Here is a 27996-nt window from a genome sequence, read left to right as displayed (position 1 = left end):
ACTTCTCCTAAAGTTGAGATTTTTGGCTTTGAATTCGTGTTGAACGCACTTATTTTTAAGTAGTCGTTTGGCGTTCGGATCTCATGTGCCCAAGTTCAAATTTCAATATTGCAATTTCAATACTGCACCTTTCAATTCCGCAATTTCAATACCACACCTTTCAATTCCACACTTTCAATAACGCATTTCAATTCCGCACTTTCAATTATGCAACTTTACTTGCCTAGTCCTTCTACCACTACTAGAAAAAACCTCAAGTGCTTGGGGGAAAATGCCCTCAAGTGCTGGTGATTATGCCCCCATCACTTGGAGGTGAAGCACTTGATAATATTTCAAGTGCTTGGGGTTGACCCCAAGCACTTGAAAAATTATAGCACTTGACATGTCAAATGCTTGGGTTATAAGAAAAACCCCAAGCACTTGATTGAGTTATAAATAAAACCACAAGCACTTGATTTGTCAAGTGCTTGGGTTCTGATAAAAACCCAAGCACTTGCGTCCAAGTTTTTATAAAAAAAAAATATTATTCTCCCATTTTTAAAAACTAAATCAATGCATAATAATAAATTCGGATTCAAATAAAACTTATATAATAATAAAGACTATAATGTCGATCTTGAATATAAACTCAACTCTATTCAATAGTAATTTACAAAATTTAGAAGTAAATAATTCAATATCATATCTAATATTGTATAACAGTATAAGTTAACATAACTAACACTAACACGAGCATTTTAACAAACTATATACAGAGAGGAAACTGGAAGGGCCCGACAACTTTCACAGGCATTTAAGTATGTAACCACAAGGATCAACTGATTTGTCCTAGCCAGTGCCGAATTATGCACACAACAACATGGCAAGTCGAGTTTAGAACTCTTATCACAATGAGCAATGTCTGGGGGCAGGCTTCTCCAGAGCATATGAATGTTGCATTAGCAGCTGAAACATCACCCAACAGTAAACCAAAAGTTAAGAAGACTTATCCTTGAAGCTGCTTCATATGAACCAATTGATATACATAAAGCAAGTAAATAGTGAATTCAAAGTAACAACCCATTCAAGACAGTCGAAGGCAACAGATTAACATTGAAGTTACTTTGAAAGAGAAGCCCGCAATCCAAGTTCCGAGCAAACAGAAGAAGGAAAGAAGAAACAATAACATACAGAGCAGCAACAGAAGCAAACACAGCAGAAACACACAGATAACTCAACAAAAACTCGAAAAGGAAAATCATATAGAAAGAAACGCTCACGAAAGAGATGAACCTGATGCCTATGAGGAGAAATAATAGCAAGCCTTGAGCTTGACTTGAGATCAGGACAGAGTCCCATAACTTCCAATTCTAAGAACTAAGATAACCAAATTTTTAAAGCAATATGAACCAGGCTACAGGCTTATAGCTTCGAGTTCAAGATCTGATATCTTAAGCGACTTTGCAGACTTACAGTGGTAATCGCAGTGAGCTAAAGATATGTCATATGTCCTAGCAGACTCACATTTATGCAAAAATCTAATCATCAAAATTATGTACCAACAACAACAGCAAGTTTGAACTACAATTTCCAAGTCAATGCTACTTGCCTAATAATCTTGTTAAGCAATCTGTTCTAAGCTAAGACTCAAAGAGTGATCCTCATGAGTAAGCAGAACAAGAAAGTTGGTGTTTTCTGCATAACATGAGGTTCCTCGGTAGCAATTTTACCATTTGAAAAAGTAGAACATTTATACATATAAATACTACAATAACCTAATTAATGTATTTTCTACATTATATAGTGTAAGTGAGAGGTAAGTTCTAATTGAGATGACAAATACTAACAAGATGGAGATAAGCTCCATGTCTTACATTATACGAATCTAGTAAAAATCAAGAATTATTATCATGAATAAGCTTTGTCATGAAATTTACATAGAAACAGGGAGAATTCTTATTTTTAGCAGCTCACTCTCATCTACAAATTTTCCAAACAAGAGTTCTCACTCTCATAAACTGGGTTAATTCTCACTACAAGCTAAGATACACCGTCCTTGTTAAAGATAAAAAACCTAATCAGGAGCAAAATTTGAGATTCATACACAAGTTACACACACCATATGTGCATACAGGAATAGTATGTTTTAAAAGAACTCACTCCAGTTACCCATTTGCCAAAATAATTCCTTAAAAAACCCACCAAAACCTATATCGAGTAACAACCGAATAAGTTTTCCAAAAAATGCAGAATTTTTCAACTTCTCCAACCAACCTCATTTCCGAACTAACATTACTACACAAATAATTAGTTACGGAGTATATGATTGAGACAAAATCATTCAAGCAGTCAACAAGAATACACACTAATAAATTCTTCACCCTTTAACATTATTATAACAAACCAGGAGAAAGGCCATGTAAGAATGTAAGATTGATGGAATGAAGGTACCTTAGGATGAAGAGCCTGTAACCTCCATATCCAGGAGAGAGAAAATCAACGACACCACATTATCTCCCGCTTTTATTAAAGAATCCACTAGGTCTTATGCATAAGTTATTTCTTTCATATTTTGTTGAAGTCCTTACTCCCACTACTTATGTGGTTTGCAATGGCTAAGCCCCATCTGCATTCATTACAAAGAAATACTAAATACTACTACAACAACAACACAACTAACAGAAAAAAAAAAAATTCAACCTTCCAAGTAAACCTCAACTTATCTAAGCGTGAGATTATATGACAGACTTGGCAACTAGAGAGTAAGAATAGGCTCAATAGTATAACTTCGAACAAAGAAGGCAGACAAATTAGAACAAAAGACAAAGAAAAGCCTCTCCATAGTGCATCCAAGGGGTCCAACTTCAATAGATTGTATATAGTTCATCAGTCATGACCACCAAAATTACTTTTTCGACAAACTACAATGAAAGAATTCATACAACTTGACCTCCCTATACCCCTGCGTAATGGCTGAATTCAAACAGCTTGAGTACTTAACCCCGCCTAATGGCAGAATTCACAGAAATCCAACATCCTTGTACCCCCCCCCCCCCCCCCCCGATGGCACCTGACGGCATAATTCATATAACTCGACATCCCTGCCTAATGGCGGATTTCCTACAACATACCTTCTTATACTCTTATTGCCCCCACATAATAAAAGATTTTGTACAACCTTGACCTCCCTACACCCGCACTGGGGTTGTTGTTAATCTTTTTAAAACACTCAATCATACCACAAAACACAAGACCTCACAAACCACGCACATACAATGATACAAAGTAGTATTTCGACAAATAATGTATTTTACCAGCTCCTCAAACTATGCAATAATCAAGGATACCAAAACGGGACATAAATCTACCAACAAAGGTAAAATTACCAGAAAAAATTCTACACTATTTGAAGGTTTAATGAAATATTAATAATCTAATCAATAAGATTCAAATACAGAGAAGAAAGTTAACAACATGAGTTAACCCACCAACAAAATCCCTAAAACTACCCGTAATAACTCAAACCAAGTTCTTCAATTTCAACAAAAACTTCAAATAATTGCAACCCAAAATTCATTTCAATAAATAACTCAAACCCAATTATGGAAAAACCTTAGATCTAAACCTAAATCAAAAATTAATTTAGAAAACATAAGATCTAACATGTAAATCATGTAAAAGAACCCAAAATTCGAAACTTGTTGAGAGAAAATTGAAGAAGCTCATACCAAGAAAAACCAAATCGGAAGCGCACGGAACCCTAAGAAAGATATTAAAGTGCCACCGACATCCTCACCACAATACACGCCGCTTTCAAAGTCACCACTGTTGTGAATACAGCTCGGAGAACAAGCATGAGAGAGGAGATGCGAGAGGAGAGAGGACGGATGCGAGGGAGAGATGCGAGGGATGCGAGGGAGAGAGGGAGAGAGGTGAGGATGTAAAAGCATGTGTGACTATCTGACCTGGTTCCAAAAATCGAAGGAATTGTGAAGAACCAAGTGCTTGGGTGAATGGCAAAACCCAAGCACTTGATTAGCTCTTGCAATCAATTGCTTCGGTGAGGAGAAAAAACCCAAGCACTTGTAACCTTTTGTCGACATTTTTTTTGGGCACCATCAAGTGCTTGCACTTGGCTTGCAGCACTTGAGGTTTTTTCTACTAATGTACGCAATGTGGTTCTCCTCCTTAGTCCATTTTTAGGGGGTCTTGTACTTTACTAATTCCGCACTTATCTTCTATTGTGATGTTGCTTTACTTGTTTATTGCTTTCATCACCTCACATGCTAAATACAACAAAATGCAAGGTTACATCACGCTTAACAAAGATCGGTTCCCTTAAATTAACTTTAAAGCAAAGTGACCACGATACAAAGTAGAAATTCTGTTTGTTCTAAATTCAAACCCACATAGTCTAAACTAGGGTATTTTCAAAAATGTTGTGTCACGTACTTGAATTATTTCTAAAGCTCGCGGAATAAGCGTCTCGTTCCCGTGCCCGGATCTCACCCATCCATTTCTAAGATTCAATGTCTTATCCTAATCGAGTCACTTTTGGTCTTTCCAAATGGGACCCTAAACAATGTTTGGTGGCGACTCCTTCAAGATCCAAAAATACAAAGGTTTCTAAAAACTACCCCGTAGGGAAAAATCATACAAAAATACCCCCTACAACACTTCATTCTTGCTACTCTGGAGGCTTGGGTTCCAAATCATCATGTCTTGCGCTTTGGAAATAATGAGGTATGTCCCCTCCTTGAAGAGTTTAGTGCTATACTGGGGTGACCCATTATGACAGAGCCATGCCTGCCTAGGGTTGAAGAACACTTTTTCTTGAGCTTTGAAAGATATTTGGGCTTGAAGCCCCCACTTTTGAGTGCTATTGTATATGGCAGAGGGGTGGATTTGTCCCTCCTTGCTACTTACTTTGCTGGGCTTGATGTCCCTAAGGTTTTCCGCTTGAGGGCCTTGAGTTTCTGTATCTTTTCTCCCTTCCTCTTTTGAAACAGGGGTTTGGCAATGGCGATGCCTCCCTAATAGAGATTGTGGAGCAATTTGCTAGTGGCCGAGACCCAATGCCGCTTGTGATTGGTGAAACATTGATGGGCCTTGATATGTTGAAGTCGGACCCCTCTTCTTTACTGTCGAGAAGTCCGGTATTACTCCAAGTAAGGATCTGAAGCTTTCTTGTATATTTGAAATTGTACCTGTATTTCAAATGTTGAATTTTGAATTGTTTTTCTTGTATACTCCCCAAGGTCAGGCTAATGGAGAGACTCATGTTGGTGGCACCACCGGAGAAAATGGAAAGCTATAACCGAAAAGGGTTCACTATGCAGCCCATGATGTATGGCCGGCTTTCATTGGATGAGTGGCGCTGCACACTCTCTGAGGTTGAATCTTGTATAAGGTGAATAGTTCCTTGGTGAGGAATTACCTCTATGAAATATGCACCTGGCTCTACTGCTTTCAGGGTGCCGAGCCTTACAATGTTGGACTTCTACTCGCCTGCACGAGTGATGAGACAATACGGCTTGAAACAAGAAATCACGGACTGTGCTGAAGAGAATACGAAACCTGTTGTGCTAAATGCTAATCGACTTGAAGTTTGGAGGCGGTATTAGGTTGCCAAACGATTCTTGAATATTCAGTCCCCACCTGAGCCAGTTACTCTGTCTGCGGGGTATATTATATGGATGAAAAGCCCAAGCCAAAGGGACATTTCTCTCTCCGGACCAGCAAGAGTCTGAGGTTCTAGAGCTAGACTCCCTGCATCAACTGATTATGAGGAAGGTGACGGGAGTGTGGCCCGTCCGGTGCTTGACCGATCTGGGTCCATAGGAGGTTCGTCATCCTCCCGTCTTGGAATACTAGCAAGTTCCTTCTCCCGCCACATGGGCAAGGGGAAGATTGGTGATTGATTGCGGGAAGAGCCGGGGGATAGTACTCAAGGTGGCAAGACTCAAGAGCATAGTCGCCCGACCCTAGATCTTTGTAGGTTAAATGTGTTTGAAGTTGCATTAGCAAGAATTGTGTTTTGGATTGTGTTTAGAAGATGTGTTTAGAAATTGTGTTTGGTGGAAGTGAAAAGGCTTTGAACTTTGCTTCACTTGATCCCAACTTTGTATTTGAATTAGCTTTGAAGGCTTTAGAGCCAAGTTAAAAGTTATTGTGCTGAATTCCGCCTGAACATGCTTTGCCTTAATTGAGGAAATTTTGAATTTTTTTTGCATTAAAGTGGCCGGGCCTCGGAATGAGGCTGCCTACGTGTCCCGTTAAGGAATCAGGCCGAACGTAGTTCTAACTTACAGAACTTTTTGAACTTGACTTTGAATTTTGAATCTATGAATTAGACATAGAACTTCTTGAGCTGATCGAGGTTCGTCAAAGAACGGAACTCAGTTCCATCGACATCCGTTCATTCGACTGCTCCCCCGGAGAGGATTTTCTCGACAATGTATGGTCCTGTCCAGTTGGGTTTGAACTTTCCCCTTGGGTCCATGACGCTTTTGCGAAGGGATTTCAGGACAAGCTCGCCTTCCTTGATGTTTCGGGTTCTGACCCTCTTGTTGAAATGTCTGGCCACTCGGCGCTGATAGACTTGTACATGGTGAGCGGCCCGAAGCCGACGCTCATCGAGCATGATTAGCTCATCATATCTTGCTTGTACCCATGTAGCTTCTGGGATTTTGCTTTCGAGGACTATCCTTAGAGAAGGTATCTCTAGCTCGATAGGTTGCTCTCGTTGAGGTGCGAATGAAGTTCGATACCCCTACAATGCAAAGTGAAGCTTTTGGGGCCAGTCCTTGTAATTGGTTGTCATTTTCATGATGATGGTTTTGACATTCTTGTTGGCTGCTTCAACTGCCCCATTAGTTTGCGGCCGGTAAGGCGAAGAACGGTGATGTTGAATTTTGTACTCGGTGAATAGATCTTCACACTCTCCTTGAAAATGGGTTCCATGGTCACTAATGAACTTGTGGGGAACTCCGTATCTGCATATGATGTTTTCTTGTATGAACTGGGCCACTTGCTTGGAACACAACACTTTGAACGACCTGGCTTCGACCCACTTAGTGAAATAGTCGATGGCGACCTGTATGAACTCATGACCCCCGGTGCCTGTTGGAGTGATTTTGCCGATGACGTCGATACCCCAAGCTGATAATGGCCTTGGTGATGACTGCGAATATAGCAAGGACGAGGAATGTGCATTATATTCGCACACTTTTGGCAGGTAGGACATTTCTTGACAAAGAAGCATGTATCCCGTTATAGGGTGGTCCAATATTATCGAGCCCTGACAACTTTGAGGGCCAACATCTTCCCATTCATGTGGGTACCACAGACTCTGACATGTACGGTGTCCATAACTCTTTTTGCTTCATGTCTGTCGACACATTGGAGATTGGGGCCGCTAGGGGACCTCTTGTATAAAACGCCGCCTTCTATGACGAAATTGGCTGATTGTAGTCGTAAAGCCCTTTGACTCTTGCTTGAAAAGTGCGGGGGATACTCAGGGTTTTGCAAATACCTTTGAATGTCTGTAAACCAAGGCTCATCTTTGTCAGACTCGATGTCGTCAATAGCATGGACATATGCTGCTTCCTGACGTGTTTCAATTGTAAGTGGCATTTCAGCCTTGCCATTTGGAATGTTGATCATTGAAGCCAGCTTTGCTAGTGCGTCGGAGAATTGATTCTCCTCTCTCGGGAGGTATGTGTAGCGAAGTTCTTCTACTTGCTCATACAGCTTTTCAAGGTAGGATTGGTAGGGAGCCAAGCTTTCGCTCCTTACTTTCCATTTGCCGGAAATTTGATTGATGATCAAGGAGGAATCCCCATACACTCGAAGTTTCTGGACACCTAGTGCTAAGGCGGCTTCCAGGCCCAAAATGCATGCTTCATATTCTGCCGCATTGTTTGTGACATTGAATTGTAGTTTTGCTGACATAGGAATATGGGTGTCGTTTGGAGCTACTAGAATTACTCCAACACCACATCCATTTTGATTTGAGGCACTGTCAAAGTGCAACGACCAACTGTCGTCGCTTGTCATTAGGATTTGCTCGTCAGGTAAGTCATAATCCTCCTCTTCTGCCTCGATGGGACAGTCGGCTAGGAAGTCTGAGACTGCTGAACCCTTGATAGATTTTTGAGGGGTGTACTTGAGATCGAATTCTGCTAACATGACAAACCATCTGGACAACGTCCACTGAGAGCTGGTTTTTCAAATAAGTACTTGAGAGGATCCGCTTTGCTAATTACATGCATTGTATGGGAGAGCATGTAGTGATGTAGTTTCTTTGTGGCCCAAACCAAGGCGATGCTGAGTTTCTCGAGCTGAGTGTATCTGGATTCGTACTCGATCAACTTTTTGCTTATGTAGTATACGGAATTTTCTTTGCCTTCAATCTCTTGGGCGAGCATGGCCCCTACTGCTGAATCTGTCGTTGTAAGGTAAAGCTTGAGGGGAATCCCTGGCAAGGATGGCTTTAGCACTGGCGGGTTGGAGAGGTAGTCTTTGGTAGCGTCAAACGCATGTTGACAGTCCTCGTCCCAGACTTTGGGCTCGCTCTTGCGGAGCTTTCGAAATACCGGTTCACAGATCATAGTGAGCTTTGAAATGAACCTGCTGATGTATTGTAGTTTGCCGAGGAAACCCCGAATTTCTTTCTCATTCGCTGGTGGTTTCATCTCTAGAATGGCCTTGATTTTCGAAGGGTCAGCCTCGATGCCCCGAGAACTAATGACATATCCGAGTAACTTGCCTGACGTTACCCCGAATGCACATTTTTTAGGATTGAGCCTCATATTGTATTGCCTGAGCCTATTGAAGAATTTTCGGAGTACCGAGGTATGCTCATGTCGCTCTTTGGATTTGATGATCATGTCGTCGACATATACCTCGATTTCCCTGTGAATCATGTCGCTCATGATGGTTGTGGCTGTTCCTTGATATGTAGCCCCCGTGTTCTTCAGTCCGAACGGCATAACTGTTTAGCAATATGTACCCCACTTAGTGATGAAGGTTGTCTTCTCCATATCCTCCTCTGCTATGGGAATCTGATTGTAGCCTGCATACCCGTCCATAAAATAGAGTAAGGCTTAATTTGCGGTGTTGTCGACCAAGATGTCGATATGAGGCAATGGAAAACCATCTTTAGGGCTGGCCCTGTTAAGATCTCTGTAATCAACACACATTCGTACTTTGCCATCTTTCTTTGGAACTGGGACGACATTTGCAATCCATTCCGGATATTTGGCTTCTCGAATAAACCCAGCCTCTAGCTTCTTAGAGACTTCTTCTTGAATTTTGAGGGAAACATCCGGTTTCATGCGACGGAGTTTCAGCTTGATGGGCTATAAACCTGGGATGAGAGGAATTGTATGTTGATCGATGCTTGGATCAACCCCTGGCATATCATGATAGGACCATGCGAAGACGTCTATGTACTTTGAAAGTAGCTTGATAAGATTATCCCGCTCTGCTTGAGATGGAGTTAGACCAATCTGAACTAGTTTTGGATCACTGCTGTTAGAAAGGTTAACTTTTTCTGTTTCCTCAATTATGGGCGTCCTGTTTTCATGATTTTCAACAGCTTTTAGTATTTCAAGGTTAGTTTCTTGTGAAGAAAAGTTGTTTGGATTAGAGGTGTGTTTTGAAATTGGACTTGAAGAGTAAAAGGAAATTGAAGTATTATTGAAATTGGCAATCATTACATCGACAACTTTAACTTGAAGGTCGGCCTTTAGAGGCTCTTGATTGATGCAAGACTCTAGCCCTAGACTCTTAGACTCATCACTAGACTCGGATCCAGACTCATCCTCTGACTCGGACTCGCTCATCATAGATCCTTCGCCCACAGTAATCTTGAACATTTTGCCATTTGGAGCAGAGATCTTGAGGGATTTCCTCCAGCCATTGACCATCTTCTCACTTGGAGTAATCAGCTTAGACGGGTCAAAATCTTCTATTTGAGTGATCATTTGAACCATAGTATCTTCAGTAATGATCGGTGTTACTTCTTGGCTGAACAAGAGACCAAAAGCTGATGAATCAAGGCATTAAGGGGTAGCCTTGTCTTGTATCGGAGGGGCATCCTCGAGGAAGTGACGGTCTCATCAGTACATAATTGAGTTTATGTAACACGCATTGGTAACACTTTTTGAAATGCAAAATTATTAGATTTATAGGTAACACTTTGGTAACATTTGTTTAGAATGTAACACTTAATGTAACACTTTTAACATAAGTAACATTATAAAGTAACACTTTTAAAATAGGTAACATTTTATGGTAACATCAAAAGGTGTTACCTTATTTTTAGGAAAAAAATGAAATATTTGCAATTGAAAAAGTAAGAGTTAATCTCAAATTTTCCAATTTATTGAAAAACTCATTATTGCCCGCCAAAGAGGAAAAATTAGAATTTGGCCAAAATTCTAAAACCTTATGAGAACCGCCAGACCATAAGAAAACAAAAACAAAAAGAAAAAGTGAATCTCTCTTTAAAGTTTCCTCTTCCCAAACAGAGGCAACAATAATCTCTTAGGTTAAGTTTTTCAGAAAGAACGAGTTCGTCGTCTCGATATCATCAGCAATCCAGTTGTCATCTCGATCTTGATCTTGAGTTTTCATCGAACTCGCGCTTCTTTCAGGTAATTTCTGATTTGTGGGGGGTGTTTTTAATTTTTTTTTGTTATTTAATCATTACTTTTCAAGAATCTAAAAATTGTTAATCTAGATTATAGCGTTTAAAGTTTTTGACTGGATTCTGAACGGTTTTGGCTTTGTCGATGTAGCGTTAATTTTCTTTTTGATTTATTGATTTTGTATTTTGATTTTTGGAATCACGATTCTGATTTGGTATCTAGATGCTCGGGCACAGGGCGAGTTGCGACGGCTTCACTGAGGCAAATATCTCTTACTGACGAAATTTGAGAAAGATTATGTGTTTGGTTAGTTGTTTTCCTCACTAATGAATTTAAGCAGCCTAGATGTTCAAGATTTATTTAGATTTGTCCTTGAAACCTGGATGGAAATTGAATCTGACTGATTACATGATGTTTGGCTATGCTGCTGATTTTTGTTTAGTTGGTCTGTTGGTCCTATACAACTTGACTCTTGGGAGATTTGAGAGCAATATTCTCTTTAAAGCAAATTGTTCATGATTCTTGAGCTGCTTTGATCAAGAATTTTAGGACTGCCCTTTTTTTCCTAATGTGATTAGCAATTTATTTTATCATAAATAAGAAGAAACTTGTTTTAACATAGTATGCTAAATGATTCATGAGCTGCTTTCAAGTTGACTTCTGCTAATTTTCTGACTCATAAAAACTGTGCTGCTAGTTTGTTTATTCCAGATTTCAACAAGCGAGATTCGTTTTCAAAAATTGAATTATATTTAGTGTATTTTATGTCTTCGAGTGGTGGTTCTTTTTGTTTGGAATTAATGACTAAGTCTTTTTAATGTGCTTGACAGGGGAGCCATGGATCGAAAACAAGAGTTTAAATCAATTTCCTCCGGAAAGTTTTTGGTTATGCTTAGTGATTGTCATTATTGTTCAGACAGATGAATTTTGAAACTCAATATGCTCTTTCTTGGCAAATTTTCAATCCTAAGATTGTCTTGGGAACCCCATAAACTGCTTCTGATGCAGATTATGTTGCAATTTTAGGTGTAATTGGCAATGAGGCATGCTTTCATTGGACTGCGTTTAGAAACTATTATCTTTAATTGTCCCCATCTTAGCTTGCACTGATGAATGTTTCTTTTGTCTTCCCTATTATTTTAGTACTTCCACAACTGGACTGGAAATAGGTAAGATATTTCTTTCTGTTGAGTAGTTATCAATCATGCACTATACTTCATACTACATATTTTATAATATTTACTTGCTTTTTTTCTGCCACCTTCACTTTTACTAGTACGCTGACATGATTTCTGCTGCAGAGTTACATGCCATGACTGGTTCCAGCAGAGCCTAAAGGAAGGACTAACTGTCTTCCGTGATCAGGTACTGTCCTTTATGAATCTGTAATAGTTGTCTTAAAAAAAACACAGGACTTTCCTAAGTGGTAACGCGATGTATAGTCTGAGACGTGGTTCTTTCTTCTCACTCACAACAGAAGTTCGAGGTTTAAACCCCCGGACTCAATCATCAAAGGTGCCTGATGCTGAATGCGGTAGATCTTACTGTTGTTAGTCTCAAAGTCGGCAAAATGTTAATGCTATTAATCTTGTGGTGAGGTCTGATGGTTCTAGGTGCTTAGGATAACACTATTATTTATTTAATTTCTCATAAAATATATTTTATCATTTAAGAATTTCATCTGGCATGGGAAGCCGCCCTGTAAAGAGGATTGCTGATGTCTCAAAGCTTCAGAGTTATCAATTTCCACAGGTTACTTAACTTTATGAGACCTTTAACTCATATACTTGGCTAATGTCATACTTGAACATATTTTAGTCACCTCCATTAGTAACCATTAGACCTGTTCAATGGGCCGGGTTAGGGCCGGGCCGGGCCGAGAAGTAATGGGCCGGGCTTAATCAATTTTTTTTCAAAACGGGCCGTGCCGGAATGAAACGGGCTGGGCTGGGCTTTATTTGGTCTATATATTTTTCAAATGACTTTACCAATAAACGGGCCGAATTGGGCCTTACCAAAGCAACCACCATTGTAAAAAGACCTAACTTTGCTCAAATCTGTACTAAAAACATTAAAAAAAAAAAAATTAAAGAAAATTTGAACACACAGTAACAAATTCACGTGATAGTATATGATATATGTGGCCCTCACTAGTTTCTTAACTTTCTCTCTTTCTTTTTCCTTCAACCGGATAGCTGGCTATATTTCTCCGATTTTCGGTAAAAAAATACACCAGAAAATACTACTTTTGGATTTCTCCTATACAGTATAATTTTATCCGGTGAGATTTCGGATTCCTATGTGTTTGTTTCTCAGGAAAAGGATTCCGGTTTCCAATTTGCTTGCCAGAGTTACAAAACATTCAAATTGAAAAAGTTAGGGTTTAGTTGGGGGAAATTGGTACCGTTAACTGGAAAAGATCTTGAGGGCAAAGACCAGATAAGAATAGAAGGCAAACATCTTGATCGAAATACTTGCCATTAACTTCTGTTACATCTCCGTTTTGATTTGCCCCATTAACACATCTAGAGAAAGAGGTGAGTTAGGTAGAAACTTGACTGGAGGTGAGGAGAGAGTGGAGAAACCTAACCCATTAAAAGCATACATATAACCCTGTAAGAGTACCGAGTCCAGCCCCTTAAGAGCCCGTTAAAAATAAACCCTTTAAAAGCCCGGTCCATTTATAATATTTAAGGGCTCAGCCCGTTATTAAACGGGCTGGATACGGGCTTTTACTGGGGCTCCAGCCCATTGAACAGGTCTAGTAACCATCCTACTTTTATTATTTTTGTTTTTGATAGATGTATTTCCACAGGTTATTTTTGTTTTTGCTTGCTTTTATCTGAAAGTGTTTTATCTTTCGTGTCTTAGGATTTAGGTCCCATGGCTCATCCAGTGTGACCACATTCCCACATTAAGGTAGGAATTATTTCACCTTCTCTCTTGGTTCTTAATTTCTTATTGGAGTACTCTGATGTTTATTTTGATTTCAAGCTATTTCTCCTATATCGCAAGCCAATTGCTTTCTGTTTAGAATAAGAACAAGAACAACCAGTTGATTGTTTGTAGATAGTTTTGTCCAAACTTGGGGCATTGTTGCAGTGTTTGTGTTGTAGACTTCCTTACCTGCTGGCGAAGTTACTGCAGGAGGTTGGTGAGATTTCTGAGATGGGGGTAAAGGGAGGCTATATAAATATTCAATAAATAAAATTAATTTTATGGGAAAGGGGTTAGCCATCTTCTACTTTGTATTATTCAAACCTCGATATTCTTCAAACTCCGAAGGCCTGAAGGGATGAAGTCTTTAAAGAGAATGGGAAGTTAGGCACTGTCACCGCTTCAGAACGCCGCTCTAATCGCCGCCGCAGTTCAATTTACGAATGAGCTCCACTCTCTCTGTCTGGTTTCCGTTTGTCTCTTCTCTTTATTAATTGATGTATGATTCATTCTTGTAAGATTGTATTTCGTGAAATGTATCTCCCGGTATTTTTCAATTATCATGATAATATATATTGAGTTTATAGCATATCATTATTTTGATTAATTGTAATTTTAAATTCTGATTAGGTTCTAATTGCCGGATAATTTTGGTATTTGCGGAGATCTCGAGTTATAGAGAATAAGTGAAATTCTTTGAAATCCTTGTTAAATTTCGACATTCTAGGTCAGTGTTTTCTTCGAATAAATACATAGATACTAAAATAGGTATCGTTGTTAAATGAACTGCTATATTGGTTGCAATTAGGTTTTGATTTTCTTGAATTCTTGGTTAGTTGAGGAACAATTGGATTAATTGGATTGATTCTTGTTTGGTTTGGGTTGTTTGTGTCACTTATTGTGTACACTCTCTGATTTATCATATGTGAGGCATCACTTCTTCTTCCTCTAGAATCAGTTCTGTGTTTTTATGCGGATTGTTGTGCTTATTGATTGATTAGTTTGATATTTTATTAGGGTTTGTTGGGGTTATGAATTCTATTCATTCTTTTGATGTTATGTAGTGTGAATTGTGTTATTCAAATCTGAGGGAGGGTCTTAGAACTTAATTCTATCCATTTTATGATCTCTTGCTCGTATCTTAAGCTCCTATTTACACAAGCAACTTACTTTTAATTTGATCTTTTATGAGCACAACCACATGAAGGCTAGTTTGTCATTAGTCTCAATTTGTTTGTAGAGATCTAAATATAGCTGTTGTCCGAACTTGGTGCAACTAAATTTTTTTGGCAGAATTGTTGCAGTTGATGTGTTGCTGCAATTCTTAGTTGATGGTTCTGCAGATTCTTGGATGCTTGGTAAGCTACTACAGTAGGTTGGTGTGATTGCTGATAAGTAAAGGGGATGTTATTGTTGAAAATCAAATGGTATCGAACATGTCGCTGCAACTAACTTGCACTGAAATTAGGTTCAACATCAGGTCTCGGTTGGGATCTTCTCGTATATATGAGCAGCAAACCCTCCGAAGAAAGGCCCGGTACTTTCAAATCCCTGCAGTATTCACTTAAAAGGTTATTTACGACAAGATCCTAAGCTTGTTGCATGCATCTATCATTTACTTTTTCATTGAACTCTGCTAGATGGTAGATTCCCTTAAGGATTTTACTTGAATATCTGGATAGTCCTTTTCAAAACAGCCATTCTATACAAATTATGTGGAACAAAATTATTGTTATGCTGCTCTATTAACTGCACTTCAAAATACCAAGCCCCATTAGTTCTCTGATAGCCCATCCAATGTAAGATATTACTCCAAACCTCATTAGAGAACTCACACGAGAAAAACAGTCAGCAAAATTTTGCAGTAACTAAAGAAGTAGAGTTTTTTTTTTTATACAAACCAATACAAAACAAATTCTGAGACTATTTGCAGCCTGGCTGGGTTCTTGTTGTTTGTCTTCTTTTCTGCGATGATGTCCTCCAGGTCTGAGACTGTTTGCTGCCTGGAATTTCTTATAATCCCCCTTTATAAAGGCCTGGCTATTATACTTCCTGTAATTCAGATTTACTTCCCAGGCTTCACTTTCTCCGCCTAATGAGCTTTATGATAGAGCATCTGTTTTCTAGACCACTTGCTTTAACAAACGTTTTAGGCAGGTACTGCAACAAGTGACACTGCTAATCAGTAAGGCAACTAGTAGCTTGCATCTTAGTTTTTTATATGAAGTCATCACTAGTACATATTGTTTATGCCAAAATTCGTATGGGGGCGACTTTCGGCTAGGGTCGACACTAACTAAACAAAGAATCAACGACACAAATAAAGAGGCACGACACAGAGGAGTGTTGACGCGGAAAACCCAGGAATAAGGTAAAAAACCGCGGATAGCTATGAGGCTATCAATCCACTAAGTATTCTATATGATTGTTTATGCTTTTCTCTCTAAGAATCGATATCAAAAATCTCAAGTACAATAATGAATACTGAAACAGTTTATAGCTTAAGAGTCTTTTTGCTTGAATCAACGTGCCTTGCTTATCATTATCTTCGTCCTTTTATAGGATATTCTCAACGGTCTGATCGGTTGAGGAAATCCCACAAAGATAGGAGTATCTTTGTCACACGACTCTTCAACCTTTAACTGCTTCCGCGCTTCTCGCGGGTGTCTTGGACTCGTTCTTGCTAGCTTGACGGCGCTGCCTATCATGGGCTTTAGGTCAACTTATCTTCATCAACCCGTTTCTCGAGGACGTGTCTCAGTTGCCTGTACTCTGTCGCCTGTCCTTCGTCGGTTATACCTCGTCGTACGATGCTACGTCGGACGTATCTCCCTGGAGCTGTGTTTACCTGCGACACGACAGGACCTGGCTGACACGACATGATCAAACGTTAGAACGGTTATGTCGTTAGTCCAAAAAGTGGGATAACAGTTTGCCCCCAATTGTGAGTTTGCGGAGTCACACAGAGCAAAAGAAACAATTCAAATTAAAAAACCGTCTTCAACTGCCTAGTTCGTGGGATAAAACCGTTCAAAATTCTAGAGTAATAAATACCAATTCACGACATGCAATAAAGTTCTTCACACCAAGTTTTTCAAAAAATTTCTAGATCCGAAAGCAGGAGAGAGAAGAGGGAGAAAGCGAAGTCGATTTTCGCACTGAGTTTGTTCGATTTCAGGTAAAATTTGCTTTCTTTTTCGATTTCCTTGTAGATTTTTGTAAGTGAGATGGGTAGATCTAAGTCGGTTGTAGCGAGAGGAAAGGGGGAGTCGGGTTCCACTCGGGTTAAGTCCCTTAACCCGATATATTCTACTGTGGTGGATCCGGCGGCTTTTGTTGAACTTGCTGGTTTGCCGCCGTCGGCGGAAGTGAAGATTCCCGGCTCGGATGAGGAAGCCTTTGACTGTCCAGAGGGGTATGTGGTTATGTATGAGTATCCGTTCACAATTGGCTTCAAGTTTCCTTTCACTCCTCTAGTTAGGTCCTTTATCGAGGTTTTCCATTTGAGTCCGGGTCAGTTGATGCCCCAGATATGGCGGGTTTTCACGGTGGTGCACGGAGTTACTGCGAACTGGCGTACGCCGTTTGACCTGTCTGATTTGATGTACACTTACGACCTAGCACTGCAGAAGTGTTGTAGGTATACCTTGGTTACGAAGAAGGGGAAGACGAACTTAGGTGTTGGTTTAGGTGTGAACGACAGGGGTTGGCAGAGTCGTTTTGTCTTTGTAGGCAAAGATTCTCTGGGAGATAAAGGGCGGTTTCTGGTCGAGGGATGGACGATGGAAGGTAAATGTGTCATTTTATCCTTGTTTCTCGTCGTTTTACTGAACGTCGCCTTACTTGGTTTTGTTTTGCAGTTGTCAAGGCGTCGTCGTTGACTGAGTTGAACGCTGATTCTGAGGATAAGTATCGGAGGTTCTTGGGTTATTCTGTCGAGGATAGGTCTTTCAGTCGCGACGGAGAGTTTTTAGACGAGCAGGAGGTGGACCGGTCAGGCGACGTTGCCGAGGAGGAGGAGATAGACGAGGAATCAGGTCAACTGACTCGTCGTCGGAAAAGGTTGGATTTGCTTGAGGAGGTAGTGGCAAACTCATCGTCCGCCGAAGGTGAAGTAGGTGATATGGCTGACAACTCAGGTATTTGTCGTTTGTTTATTTCGGGGTTTGTATATATTTTTGTTTTTGCTTTGGATAATGTTTGACCTTTATTTTTTGTATTGGGTGTAGAGCATACTCTTTCGTCTCGTCCTGTGTCGAGGATGTCTCAGAGCGAGATTCAGGAGCGTGCAAGGAAGCGACTGAGGTCGTCCTCGACTTCTGGTGGACGAGGTATGACGGTCGTACCTCGTTTTTCTGCGATAGGTTCGTCGGCCGAGACGCCTGTCGTCATAGGAGCCGAAGGCTTTCATCCGATTGCTTCGTCGCCGCCTCCACAGCCGTTCAAGGCGTCGTCTGCTGCTGTCGACGTTAGTAAAGTGTCTACTTCGTCGGCCAAGAAGCGACCTGTCGAGACGGATCCCGTCGAGGAGACGGTTATCACTTTGCCCCCAAGCTTCTTGGGTGATGAAGAGGCGTCGGTTATATGGCCTTTCGCTGATCGCTTGATCTTGCCTACGACGTATCGACGATACCACGAGGTGGATCCTCTTCCTGTCGCGTCGGACGCCGCTGAGCTTAGTCTGCGGGTGAGTTTTATTTAGTTTTTTCTTCTTTTTTGTTTGCGAAAGATGTATGTTGTGTAAATCTGTTTTGGCATTGGTTTTTGCGCAGGCGTCGCAGGCTGCCTTGGCTGTACGCAGGCAGTGTTCGTTGCTGTGTGATGAGGTGACGAATGCAAGGCAGCTGACAGCGACGGCGAAGAAGGCGGCCGCGTCGTGGGAAGCGAAGTGGAAAGCTGCTGAGAAGAAGGTCGTGGATCTTGCTGCGGTGGTTAAGGCCAAGGGTGATCAATTGAAAGGTAAGGATAAGCAGTTAGCCGACGTGGCCAAAGATCTGGAGAAAGTGAAGGAGGAGTTGACCTCGACGACGGAGGAGTTGGATGGATTGAGGAGCTTGTACGACGCCCTGCAGGAGGAGGCGAAGGACGTCGAGGCTCTTGCTATATGGAGGACGCGGGCGCAGATGATGTATTCCTGCCTGATTGGGGAGACTAGCCTTTGGCCGTGTCAAAAGGAGGTGGATGACTATCTGGCTAATGGCGGCACTATGGCTGACCTGTCGGTGCCTGTGGTGGATTCGGAGGAGTTGGCTAAGACGGCTGATACTGCTAGTACTGAGGCGACGGAGGTGGATGCGGCTTTGTTGGTGGTGAGTGCGCCTGTTCCGGACCAAGAGGGGGAGGTTTTAGCTGTTGGGTGCGAAGAGGAGGCCCTCCTCGTCGTTTCTCAAGACGAGACGTTGGACGTGGCGTCGGTGGAGGCGCCAGTCGTGCCCCCAGAGCAAGAGTCGGAGCAGGAAGCCGCGGTCTCTACTCAGGAAGAAGGGATGTAATAGTTTGTAGTTTTCGAATTTTTGTTGGTTTTGTGTTTTGTTGGTGAACTTCTTTACTCGTCGTCGATGGCGGCGACGAGGTGGTTTGGATGACTTGTGTTTTGTTTTTGTGTTTGGAATGTTTTTATTCGTCGTCGGTAGTGGCGACGCGGTGTTTGGATTTCGGAAGTCGTGGCCTTAGGGGTCGCGCGTCGTGTATGTTAAGTTTGTTTTTCTTTTCCTTAGTCGTCTGTTCTTTATGGTTATCCCGTCGCGTTTTGATGTCTTAGTTTCGTGTAGCAAATGCTTTGCAAGTAATAAGTATTGAACCGACTGATGTGTAAAATCATACCTGCGTTGTTAGTTCGTTGTCTCTTGCGATCTCGTTCTGAGTCGTACGTTGTTGCTTATGGATGTCATTCGTCGTGCGTCTTGCATTCTGCAAAAGAAAACAGGGGTCGCTAGGAGGATTGGCCGTTGGGGGTGCCAACGGCCCTCCGATGCCTAAGTCAGTAATGGTTTTTTTTAAAATAAAGCGATAAAGAAAAGTAAAGACGACGATACGACGACTGATAAAATTGGTCACGACGAGATTTCAAAAATGGTAGAGTTTAAGATGTGTTGCGTTCCAGCTTCGGGGGACCGACTTGCCATCTTTGGTAATGAGTCTGTATGCCCCCTTTCCGACGATTTTGTCGATCAAGTACGGTCCTTCCCAAGCTGGTGCTAACTTACCCGCGTTTAATTCTTTCGTGTTTTGAAATACTCTGCGCAGTACCCAATCTCCTTCTTTGAACATTTTCACTTTGACATTTTTGTTGAAGCATTTTGCCACGATCTGTTGTTGTGACGCCATTCTTATCAATGCTGCTTCCCTGAGATCTTCTGTGTTGTCGAGGTTTTCGCTGAGTTCTACGTCGTTTTGCTCTGGCGTCATGAGTCCATATCGTGCACTGGGCAACGTCACTTCAGGGGGAAGTACCGCTTCGCACCCGTAAACGAGTGAGAAGGGAGTCTGTCCCGTCGCCGTCCTAGGCGTCGTCCTGTTGGCCCATAGGATGGATGGAAATTCTTCTGCCCATCGCCCCTTCTTGTCGTCCAACCGCTTTTTCAGCGACGCGATGATCGTTTTGTTGCTGGATTCCGCCTGTCCGTTTGCTTGGGGGTATCTGGGCGTCGACGTCTTTAGCTCGATGTTCCATGTTTTGCAGAAAGCTCTTGTCTTGTCGCTGATGAATTGTGATCCGTTGTCGCAGATGATTTCTGACGGTATTCCGAACCTGCATATTATGTTAGTCCATATGAACGAGCATACCTCTTTGTCCCTTACTTGTTGGAATGCACCTGCTTCTATCCACTTGGAAAAATAATCTGTTAGGGCTAACATGAAGACCTTTTGTCCTGGGGCGACGGGCAATTTGCCAACGATGTCCATCCCCCATTTCATGAAAGGCCACGGAGTTAGGGTTGGATGCAAGAATTCGGATGGTTTATGTGTCATACCTGCGTGTCGTTGGCACTTGTCGCACTTGGATACGTACCTCATGGAGTCCTTAAGCATTGTTGGCCAATAGTATCCATTTCTTTTGATTCTGGTTGATAAGCTTCGTCCTCCTTCGTGTCCTCCGCATTCTCCTTCGTGGTATTGTTTCAATAGTATTTCCCATTCGATATCTTCGGCACATCGCATCAACATTCCGTTTGCTGATCGCTTAAATAGTACGTCCTGCAAAATAACATATCGTGAAGCTTTGAAAAGTATCTTTCTGGCGTCTAGTTTGTCGTCGGGTAGAGTTTCGTGCTTTAGGTAATCGAAGATGGGTTTGGTCCAACTGTCTGTGTTTGAGGTTGATAGGACGAGGCTGGCGTCCTGTGGTATGTCTTTTTCGACGGCGGGCGACAGTAGGTGTACTAGAGGTATGGTCGAGAATGGTGATTTTCTGAGTGCGGATCCTAGGTTGGCAAGGGCGTCGGCTTGCGTGTTTAGGTCTCTTGGGACTTGTTTGATGGAGAAGGGTTTGAATTTGGAAGTTAACTCTTTTGCTTTCTCGAGATACAAGGTCATTTTTAGGTCTTTAGCTTCGTAGTCGCCGTTAATCTGGTTGACGATTAGTTGTGAGTCGCTGAAGATGTTGAGTCCGCTTGCCCCTAATTCCATAGCTAATGTCATTCCGGCGATTAGCGCCTCGTATTCTGCTTCGTTGTTAGTTGCCTTGAAATCGCAGCAGATTGCCTGTGCTATCATGTCCCCTTGTGGTGACTTTAGTACGACGCCTAAACCTGCACCACGAAAGTTAGATGAGCCGTCGACGAAGAGTGTCCATATTCCTTCTATGTTGTTGATGAGTTTGACTTCGTCGTCTGCTGTCCTCTCTAAGTCGGGGCTGAAGTCTGCCACAAAATCTGCTAGGGCCTGTGATTTTACAGCCGTCCTTGGTTGATACTTGATGTCGAACCTTCCTAGTGCCATTGTCCACTTCTCCATTCGACCTGTCAGTTCTGGCCTACGCATCACGGACTTGATTGGATAGTTAGTCATCACCACTATTTGGTGAGTTTCAAAATAATGCCTTAGTTTTTTGGCTGCGGTAACGAGTGCTAAAACGAGTTTTTCGAGGGAAGAATACCTGGTCTCTGCTTCCAGTAGTGACTTACTGATGTAATAAATGGGTAGTTGTTGTGCTTCGTCCTCTCGAGCTAGGACCGCGCTCACTGCCGTCGAGCTAACGGCTAAATAGAGTTGTAAGACTTCTCCTTCTTTTGGCTTGGATAGTAGGGGCGGCGACATCATGTATTTTTTGAGGTTCTGCAGGGCTGCTTCGTGGTTGTCGGTCCAGTTAAACCCCTTGTTTTTTCGCAGGACGTCGTAAAATAATCGACACTTGTCCGACGACCGTGATATAAAACGGTTCAGTGCCGCCACTCTCCCTGTCAAGCGTTGTACCTCTTTTATGTTCTGCGGGGATTGAATGTTGATGATCGCGCGCACTTGGTCGGGGCTGGCCTCGATTCCTCGTTGGGTGACGATGTAACCTAAGAATTTTCCTGCGGACACTCCGAAAGAACATTTAGTCGGGTTAAGTTTCATACCGTACTTTTTTAGTATGTCGAAGGATTGTCGTAAGTGTTCCACGTGATCGTCAGCCCTCCTCGATTTCACCAGCATGTCGTCAATGTATACCTCCATTGTGTCTCCGAGTTGGTCTTTAAACATCTTGTTGACTAATCTTTGGTACGTCGCACCTGCATTTTTAAGACCAAAAGGCATGACTTTATAACAATAAATTCCTCTATCTGTTACAAAAGATGTTTTTTCCTGGTCGTCTGGGTGCATAAGGATTTGGTTGTATCCTGAGTAGGCGTCCATGAATGTGAGTAGCTCGTGTCCGGCTGTGGCGTCGACCAGGGCGTCGATGTGCGGTAGAGGGAATGGGTCCTTGGGGCAAGCTTTGTTGATATCTGTGAAGTCGATGCAGACTCTCCATTTTCCGTTCTTTTTGCTGACGACGACGACGTTTGCTAACCAGTCTGGATATTTGACTTCTCTGATCTTCCCTGAATCTATCAGGTTTTGGACTTCTTCGTCTATGATTTTATTCCTTTCGGGTGCGAACTTACGTCGTTTCTGTTTTACCGGTCTGAAGCTGGGGTCGACGTTGAGCTTGTGGGTAATCACGTCTGGGCTGATTCCTGTCATGTCCTCGTGCGACCAAGCGAAACAGTCCGAGTTTTCTCTTAGAAACGACACTATCTGACTTTTGATGTTGTCAGGCAGTGAGGCTCCGATCCTTATGACTTGGTCTGGCTTTGTCTGGTCTAGTACTATCTCGTCGATTTGTTGGTCGTCGGGGTCGTCCGACGTCGACCCTGGCTGTAATTGCTAGATGGGTGACTTGGATGGTTTCAGTGCTGTCTCGTAACATTTCTTCGCATCCCTTTGCTGCCCTTTGATTTCCATGACCCCCCACTTGGTTGGAAACTTGATTGATTGGTGATATGTTGATGGCACTGCTTTCATTTTGTGGATCCATGGTCGTCCTAGGATGACGTTGTACGCTGATGGACAATCGACGACGTTGAACTTGGTCATCATGTTGACGCCTTCTGCGTATGTAGGCAGCGATATCTCTCCTACCGTCCGTAGTGCTTCTCCACTGAACCCTACCAGGACTGTTGATCTCCGTACTATGTTTTTCTCTTCTAATCCCATTTCTTGTAGTGCTTCCAAGAACAGTACGTTGGCTGAGCTTCCGTTGTCGACCAGTATCCTTTTGATCAATGCGTTCCCTATTGGGAGAGATATTACCAACCCGTCGTGGTGCTCCCGCTGTGTATCTACAGAATCTGAATCGTCGAAAGTGATAGCCATTGCGGTCAGGGACCTGTGTAGTGCGGCCTCGTCTTCGGTTTGTCCCTCTTCAACGGTCTCAGATTCGCCCCTGTTAATTTTTTTAGCTGCAGAAGAGGTTAGCCCACAAATATCTGAACCACCGGAAATAACATTTACCACTTTACTGAATGGTGGTGGGTCTGGTCGCTCGCTGCTTGTCGCTGGGCCGGGCAGGGTGGTTTGCTCTTTGGAAAATGTTTCTTTTCCCTTGTCGCTCAGCAGTTCCTTTAGATGCCCCCGTTTCAGGAGGTATGCGACTTCCTTTCTGAGGGAGATGCATTCCTCGGTTGTGTGTCCGTTGTCGCGGTGGAAGTCGCACCATTTGCTCATGTCCTTCATGGAGTCCGGTCTGTCGTTCTTCCGGGGCCATCTCACTGTTCCACCTACATTTTGAAGGGCGTTTACCACACCTCCAATGTCGACGTTGAAGCCGTAGTCGGAGATGTTAGGGTGTTCGACCCGTTCGTTCCTGTAAACATTGTTAGTATCATAATACTGATTGACACTTTGTACCTGGTTTTGCCGAACATATGGTTGGTGTCGCCAATTGTTGTTCCTTGGGGTGTACGATCTTCTGTCGCCGCTGCCCCCTATCGATCGTTGAGATGCTGTTCGGATAACCTCGTCGTCTTCGATTCGCATCTGGGCGGTGGCCCTTGATCGCACCTCTTCGAAAGTTGCACAGGGATATTTGGTTATTTCCCGGTATAGCTCCGAATTGGGGATGAGGCCTCTCTTGAACGCCTCAATAGCAGTCCTGACATCACAATTTTTTATACCAATTTTTTCACAATTAAAACGGTTAAAATAATCGCGTACCGACTCGGTTGGCCCTTGAACCAACCGATAGAGATCACTGGTTTGTTTTTCTAACTGGCGACTGCTGGCGAATTGTTGGTAGAAGGCGTTGATGAGGTCGGACAAACAGGAGATGGATCTGGGAGGGACGTTCGTGAGCCATTCCAAAGCTGCTCCATCAAGGGTGCCGCCGAATGATTTGCACATAACAGGTTCTACTAGGTCGTGCGGAATCCCGATCTGCCACATGCGCTGCTTGTAGAAGTTGACGTGCCTATAGGGGTCGGACGTCCCGTCGTACAGGGTGGTCCAGGTTGGGAGCCGGAGTGTGTGCGGAACTGTCACCCTAGCGATCGCTTCGCAGAATGGCGACGCGGCATACCCGTCGGTCGGCTCGGTCTCCACTGGTGTAGGTGCCCCGGGGAACCTGGTCATCAACTTCATCAGGCGGGAATAGTGCTTTGTCATGCGTGCATCCATCTTGTTCAGGCGTTGGGTCATCGGATCGGGAGCTTCTTTGTCTTCTTCCTCACGGGTTTCCTCCTCATCGTCGGTCACATCTTCAAAGTCATCGGGCATCTCGAACGTTAGCTTTTTTGGCTTCCCACCTTTGTAGCGGGACTGGTGCTTGTTGCTCTTTACAGATTCGAGCTCTTTCTAGAGGGTTTCATTGGATGCCCTCTCTTGGGCTAGCTCGGCTTGGGCTTTCTCGTAAGCCGCCTTCATCTCTGCGATCGTCATCTCTCCAGTAGCCATGGTGAAAGGGGTGCTTTTGTGTAAAACCTAGTTAATGTCCCCACAGACGGCGCCAAACTGTTTATGCCAAAATTCGTATGGGGGCGACTTTCGGCTAGGGTCGACACCAACTAAACAAAGAATCAACGACACAAATAAAGAGGCACGACACAGAGGAGTGTTGACGCGGAAAACCCAGGAATAAGGTAAAAAACCGCGGATAGCTATGAGGCTATCAATCCACTAAGTATTCTATATGATTGTTTATGCTTTTCTCTCTAAGAATCGATATCAAAAATCTCAAGTACAATAATGAATACTGAAACAGTTTATAGCTTAAGAGTCTTTTTGCTTGAATCAACGTGCCTTGCTTATCATTATCTTCGTCCTTTTATAGGATATTCTCAACGGTCTGATCGGTTGAGGAAATCCCACAAAGATAGGAGTATCTTTGTCACACGACTCTTCAACCTTTAACTGCTTCCGCGCTTCTCGCGGGTGTCTTGGACTCGTTCTTGCTAGCTTGACGGCGCTGCCTATCATGGGCTTTAGGTCAACTTATCTTCATCAACCCGTTTCTCGAGGACGTGTCTCAGTTGCCTGTACTCTGTCGCCTGTCCTTCGTCGGTTATACCTCGTCGTACGATGCTACGTCGGACGTATCTCCCTGGAGCTGTGTTTACCTGCGACACGACAGGACCTGGCTGACACGACATGATCAAACGTTAGAACGGTTATGTCGTTAGTCCAAAAAGTGGGATAACACATATCATATTATTTTTCTTTAGGTTATTTCCATATTATATGGTACATTTTTTCTACACTCAAATACAGGATGTATCTCATGCATCTTCAAAGTTTTACTCAGCCAAGAACATTGTAAGAATCTTAAGGAGTAGCTAAGTTACAATCTCTTTAGACATATACAACTATACAGCCGGTTATCCTTTCCCTTTTTTCTGCTTCCACTTACCATTGATGAAGACATACATTATTGTAGGCTCTCCTAGCCTCTCTTCGTGTACCTGCATACCATAAAACATTAGAAATCGCAATATTATTAGTAGAGGTGTCTCTGTTAATATCCTTGTAGTTGTGCTTTTCTTGATTATGGATATTGGATCTTACTAATTTTATACTTCTTATAGGATCAAGATGATGGATTGGATCCGATAGCAAATGAAGATTAAGTTGACATTGAGAATCATGCACACGTAAGGGAAAACAGTTGAAGGTGAAAAGATGGAAGATATTTAAATTAGTTTTGGATTATACATTTTAGGTTTAGATATGATCAATTGGTTTTTATTTTGAACATAATAATGTAATTTTCATAGATCGTACATGAAATACATTAGAGAGTTGTTTATTAGTTTAACCTTCAAAATGACATGTGCACATTCGTGCAATAACTATTTCGGATTCATATTATTATTATTACTATTCTTCTTTTTATTATGTTTAATATTAGTGTTCTTATAATAACTTTGTCATATATTGTTATTATACAATTATAGTTATTTAATTTAATGTAGTATAATTATTTATGATAAATATTATTTTTATTATTTATGAACCAATTTTTTAATATTTGTTAAATTATTATATTTAATGAAAAGTATTACTTTGCAAGTGTTACAATAGATATTAAACAGTGTTAAATATGTAATGTTACCTAAGAATAGAAAAGTGTTCCTAAATAATGAACAAGGTGTTACATTATATGGTGAGAAGTGGTACCTACGATTCAATAAAGTGTTACTGTAAATCAAAAGATGATATAAAAAAGTGATAATAATGGTTAAAAAGTGTTACCTAAGATATTACCAGTAACACTTTTAAAGTGCTACAATAGGAATGGAAAAGTGTTACATAAAATTATTTTTGGTAACACTAGTAAAAGTGTTATCATATGTTATTAAAAGTGTTACCTAATAGAATAGGTAGCACGAGCAGATGTATCACCCACAAAGTGTTACTTATGATCTATGGAAACACTTTACTCCCTTTATGTAACAGTTTTTCGGTGTTACCTAAAGTTAATTATGTACTAGTGTCTTGAAAGATATTGAACCCCGGATAGAGAACCCCTTTTGTAGTATCATAGAAAGGATCTGGGAAGTCAAAGTACAAGTCATCCTTGTTAGGGGGGAAAATACCCTCTTAGTGACGTGGACAGATGTGGCAAGCAATGCCTATGTGGCTGCCAGCAAGGCGTATGGTAACACCTTTCAGACTCACCCTCAACTAGACCTGTCAAACGGGTCGGTCGGGTCGGGTTGTAAAAAATTATTTTCGGGTTCGGGTTGAATCGGGTCGGTCACTTTCGGGTTCGGGTTTACAAATGTTTGTTCAAGACCCAGAACATTCGGGTTCGGGTCGACCCAACGGGTTGAGAGATTTTAAAACGCGCATTATATTTTCATTAATTTGGGTGCTAAAAATACACAATATGGGCCCAAATTAACAAATTTTCCTACACAAGTTTATATTTAGTCAAACTCAACCATAAAATGACGTATAATTCAAATTAAAATCATATTACACACAAAAATAGTAAAAACAACGTGTTTATTATGCTTAAATTTTCTCATAATCTCATTTATTACTATAAATACAATGATTTTCAATCGGTCGGGTCCAAAACGGGTTCGGTCGGGTTTTGACCCATTACTTTTCGGGTTGCTCGGGTTCGGATAACATCGGGTTACGGGTCACAAAATCTTGTTCAGGACCCAGTATTTTCGGGTCGGGTTCGGGTCGATTTTCGGGTCGGGTCCATTTTTGACAGGTCTACCCTCAACGGTTGGGATCAATAACAGCCGTTACAAACCGTTGATGGAGCTGGCTTTCATTACGCATTTATTATTCAATTATGTGCAATAAAGCACAAACGTTACGTTCTTTTTACAAAGGCCTATAAAATGGCTTAACTTTGTGAGTTTGTATATACGAATTCCAGGCAATAACAATACTATCATTTCATGCTATTACAACTTGCTCTCGTTACTCTAAATTATCTAGCTCGATC

General features: G+C 41.9%; 2 protein-coding genes and 1 long non-coding RNA gene across 29 annotated transcripts; 1 reads left to right on the top strand and 2 right to left on the bottom strand.

The window, feature by feature from the left end:
- Positions 1-585: 585 nt before the first annotated feature.
- LOC110783881 (uncharacterized) lies at positions 586-4049 on the bottom strand. The gene is made up of 3 exons (XR_002532208.2): positions 3708-4049; positions 2431-2605; positions 586-945 (listed from the first exon to the last, which is right to left on the bottom strand). It is a non-coding gene; the product is annotated as an uncharacterized lncRNA (long non-coding RNA).
- Positions 4050-12716: 8667 nt separating this feature from the next.
- Positions 12717-26105, top strand: LOC110783879 (uncharacterized). Of its 27 annotated transcripts, none has more exons than XM_056843640.1 (8): positions 12729-13393; positions 13506-13553; positions 13708-14070; positions 14202-14298; positions 14865-17360; positions 17432-17710; positions 17801-18258; positions 18344-26105. In XM_056843640.1, exons 5-8 carry the CDS (start codon positions 16799-16801, stop codon positions 19061-19063), a joined length of 2019 nt encoding a protein of 672 aa, XP_056699618.1. In that variant the 5' UTR covers positions 12729-13393; positions 13506-13553; positions 13708-14070; positions 14202-14298; positions 14865-16798; the 3' UTR covers positions 19064-26105. The 27 variants fall into 27 exon arrangements, 26 of the variants coding, with proteins under 26 accessions (XP_056699627.1, XP_056699622.1, XP_056699623.1 ...); XM_056843639.1 differs by having other exon boundaries at positions 12736-13393; positions 13506-14070; positions 14876-14929; positions 15040-17360; XM_056843638.1 differs by having other exon boundaries at positions 12736-13393; positions 13506-14070; positions 14865-14946; positions 15040-17360.
- Positions 22923-24809, bottom strand: LOC130471813 (uncharacterized). The gene is made up of 2 exons (XM_056842129.1): positions 24277-24809; positions 22923-24189 (listed from the first exon to the last, which is right to left on the bottom strand). Exons 1-2 carry the CDS (start codon positions 24807-24809, stop codon positions 22923-22925), a joined length of 1800 nt encoding a protein of 599 aa, XP_056698107.1.
- Positions 26106-27996: the final 1891 nt, after the last annotated feature.

The sequence above is a fragment of the Spinacia oleracea genome, chromosome 4 (genome assembly GCF_020520425.1).
Source record: "Spinacia oleracea cultivar Varoflay chromosome 4, BTI_SOV_V1, whole genome shotgun sequence".
In the NCBI taxonomy this organism is placed as follows: Eukaryota; Viridiplantae; Streptophyta; class Magnoliopsida; order Caryophyllales; family Amaranthaceae; genus Spinacia; species Spinacia oleracea.
The sequence above is the reverse complement of the archived record's forward strand: the minus strand, read 5'-3'. Positions and strand labels throughout refer to the sequence as shown.

Bases quoted from the DNA above. Each gene is read 5' to 3' on its own strand.
- LOC110783879 (XM_056843649.1), top strand. From the start codon at position 16,799: ATGGGTAGATCTAAGTCGGTTGTAGCGAGAGGAAAGGGGGAGTCGGGT. The intron at 17,361-17,431 runs GTAAATGTGTCA...TTTGTTTTGCAG, and splicing joins CGAGGGATGGACGATGGAAG to TTGTCAAGGCGTCGTCGTTG. The intron at 18,259-18,343 runs GTGAGTTTTATT...GTTTTTGCGCAG, and splicing joins CCGCTGAGCTTAGTCTGCGG to GCGTCGCAGGCTGCCTTGGC.
- LOC130471813 (XM_056842129.1), bottom strand. From the start codon at position 24,809: ATGCCCGATGACTTTGAAGATGTGACCGACGATGAGGAGGAAACCCGT. The intron at 24,190-24,276 runs GTTGGTTCAAGG...TTGTGATGTCAG, and splicing joins CAAACCAGTGATCTCTATCG to GACTGCTATTGAGGCGTTCA.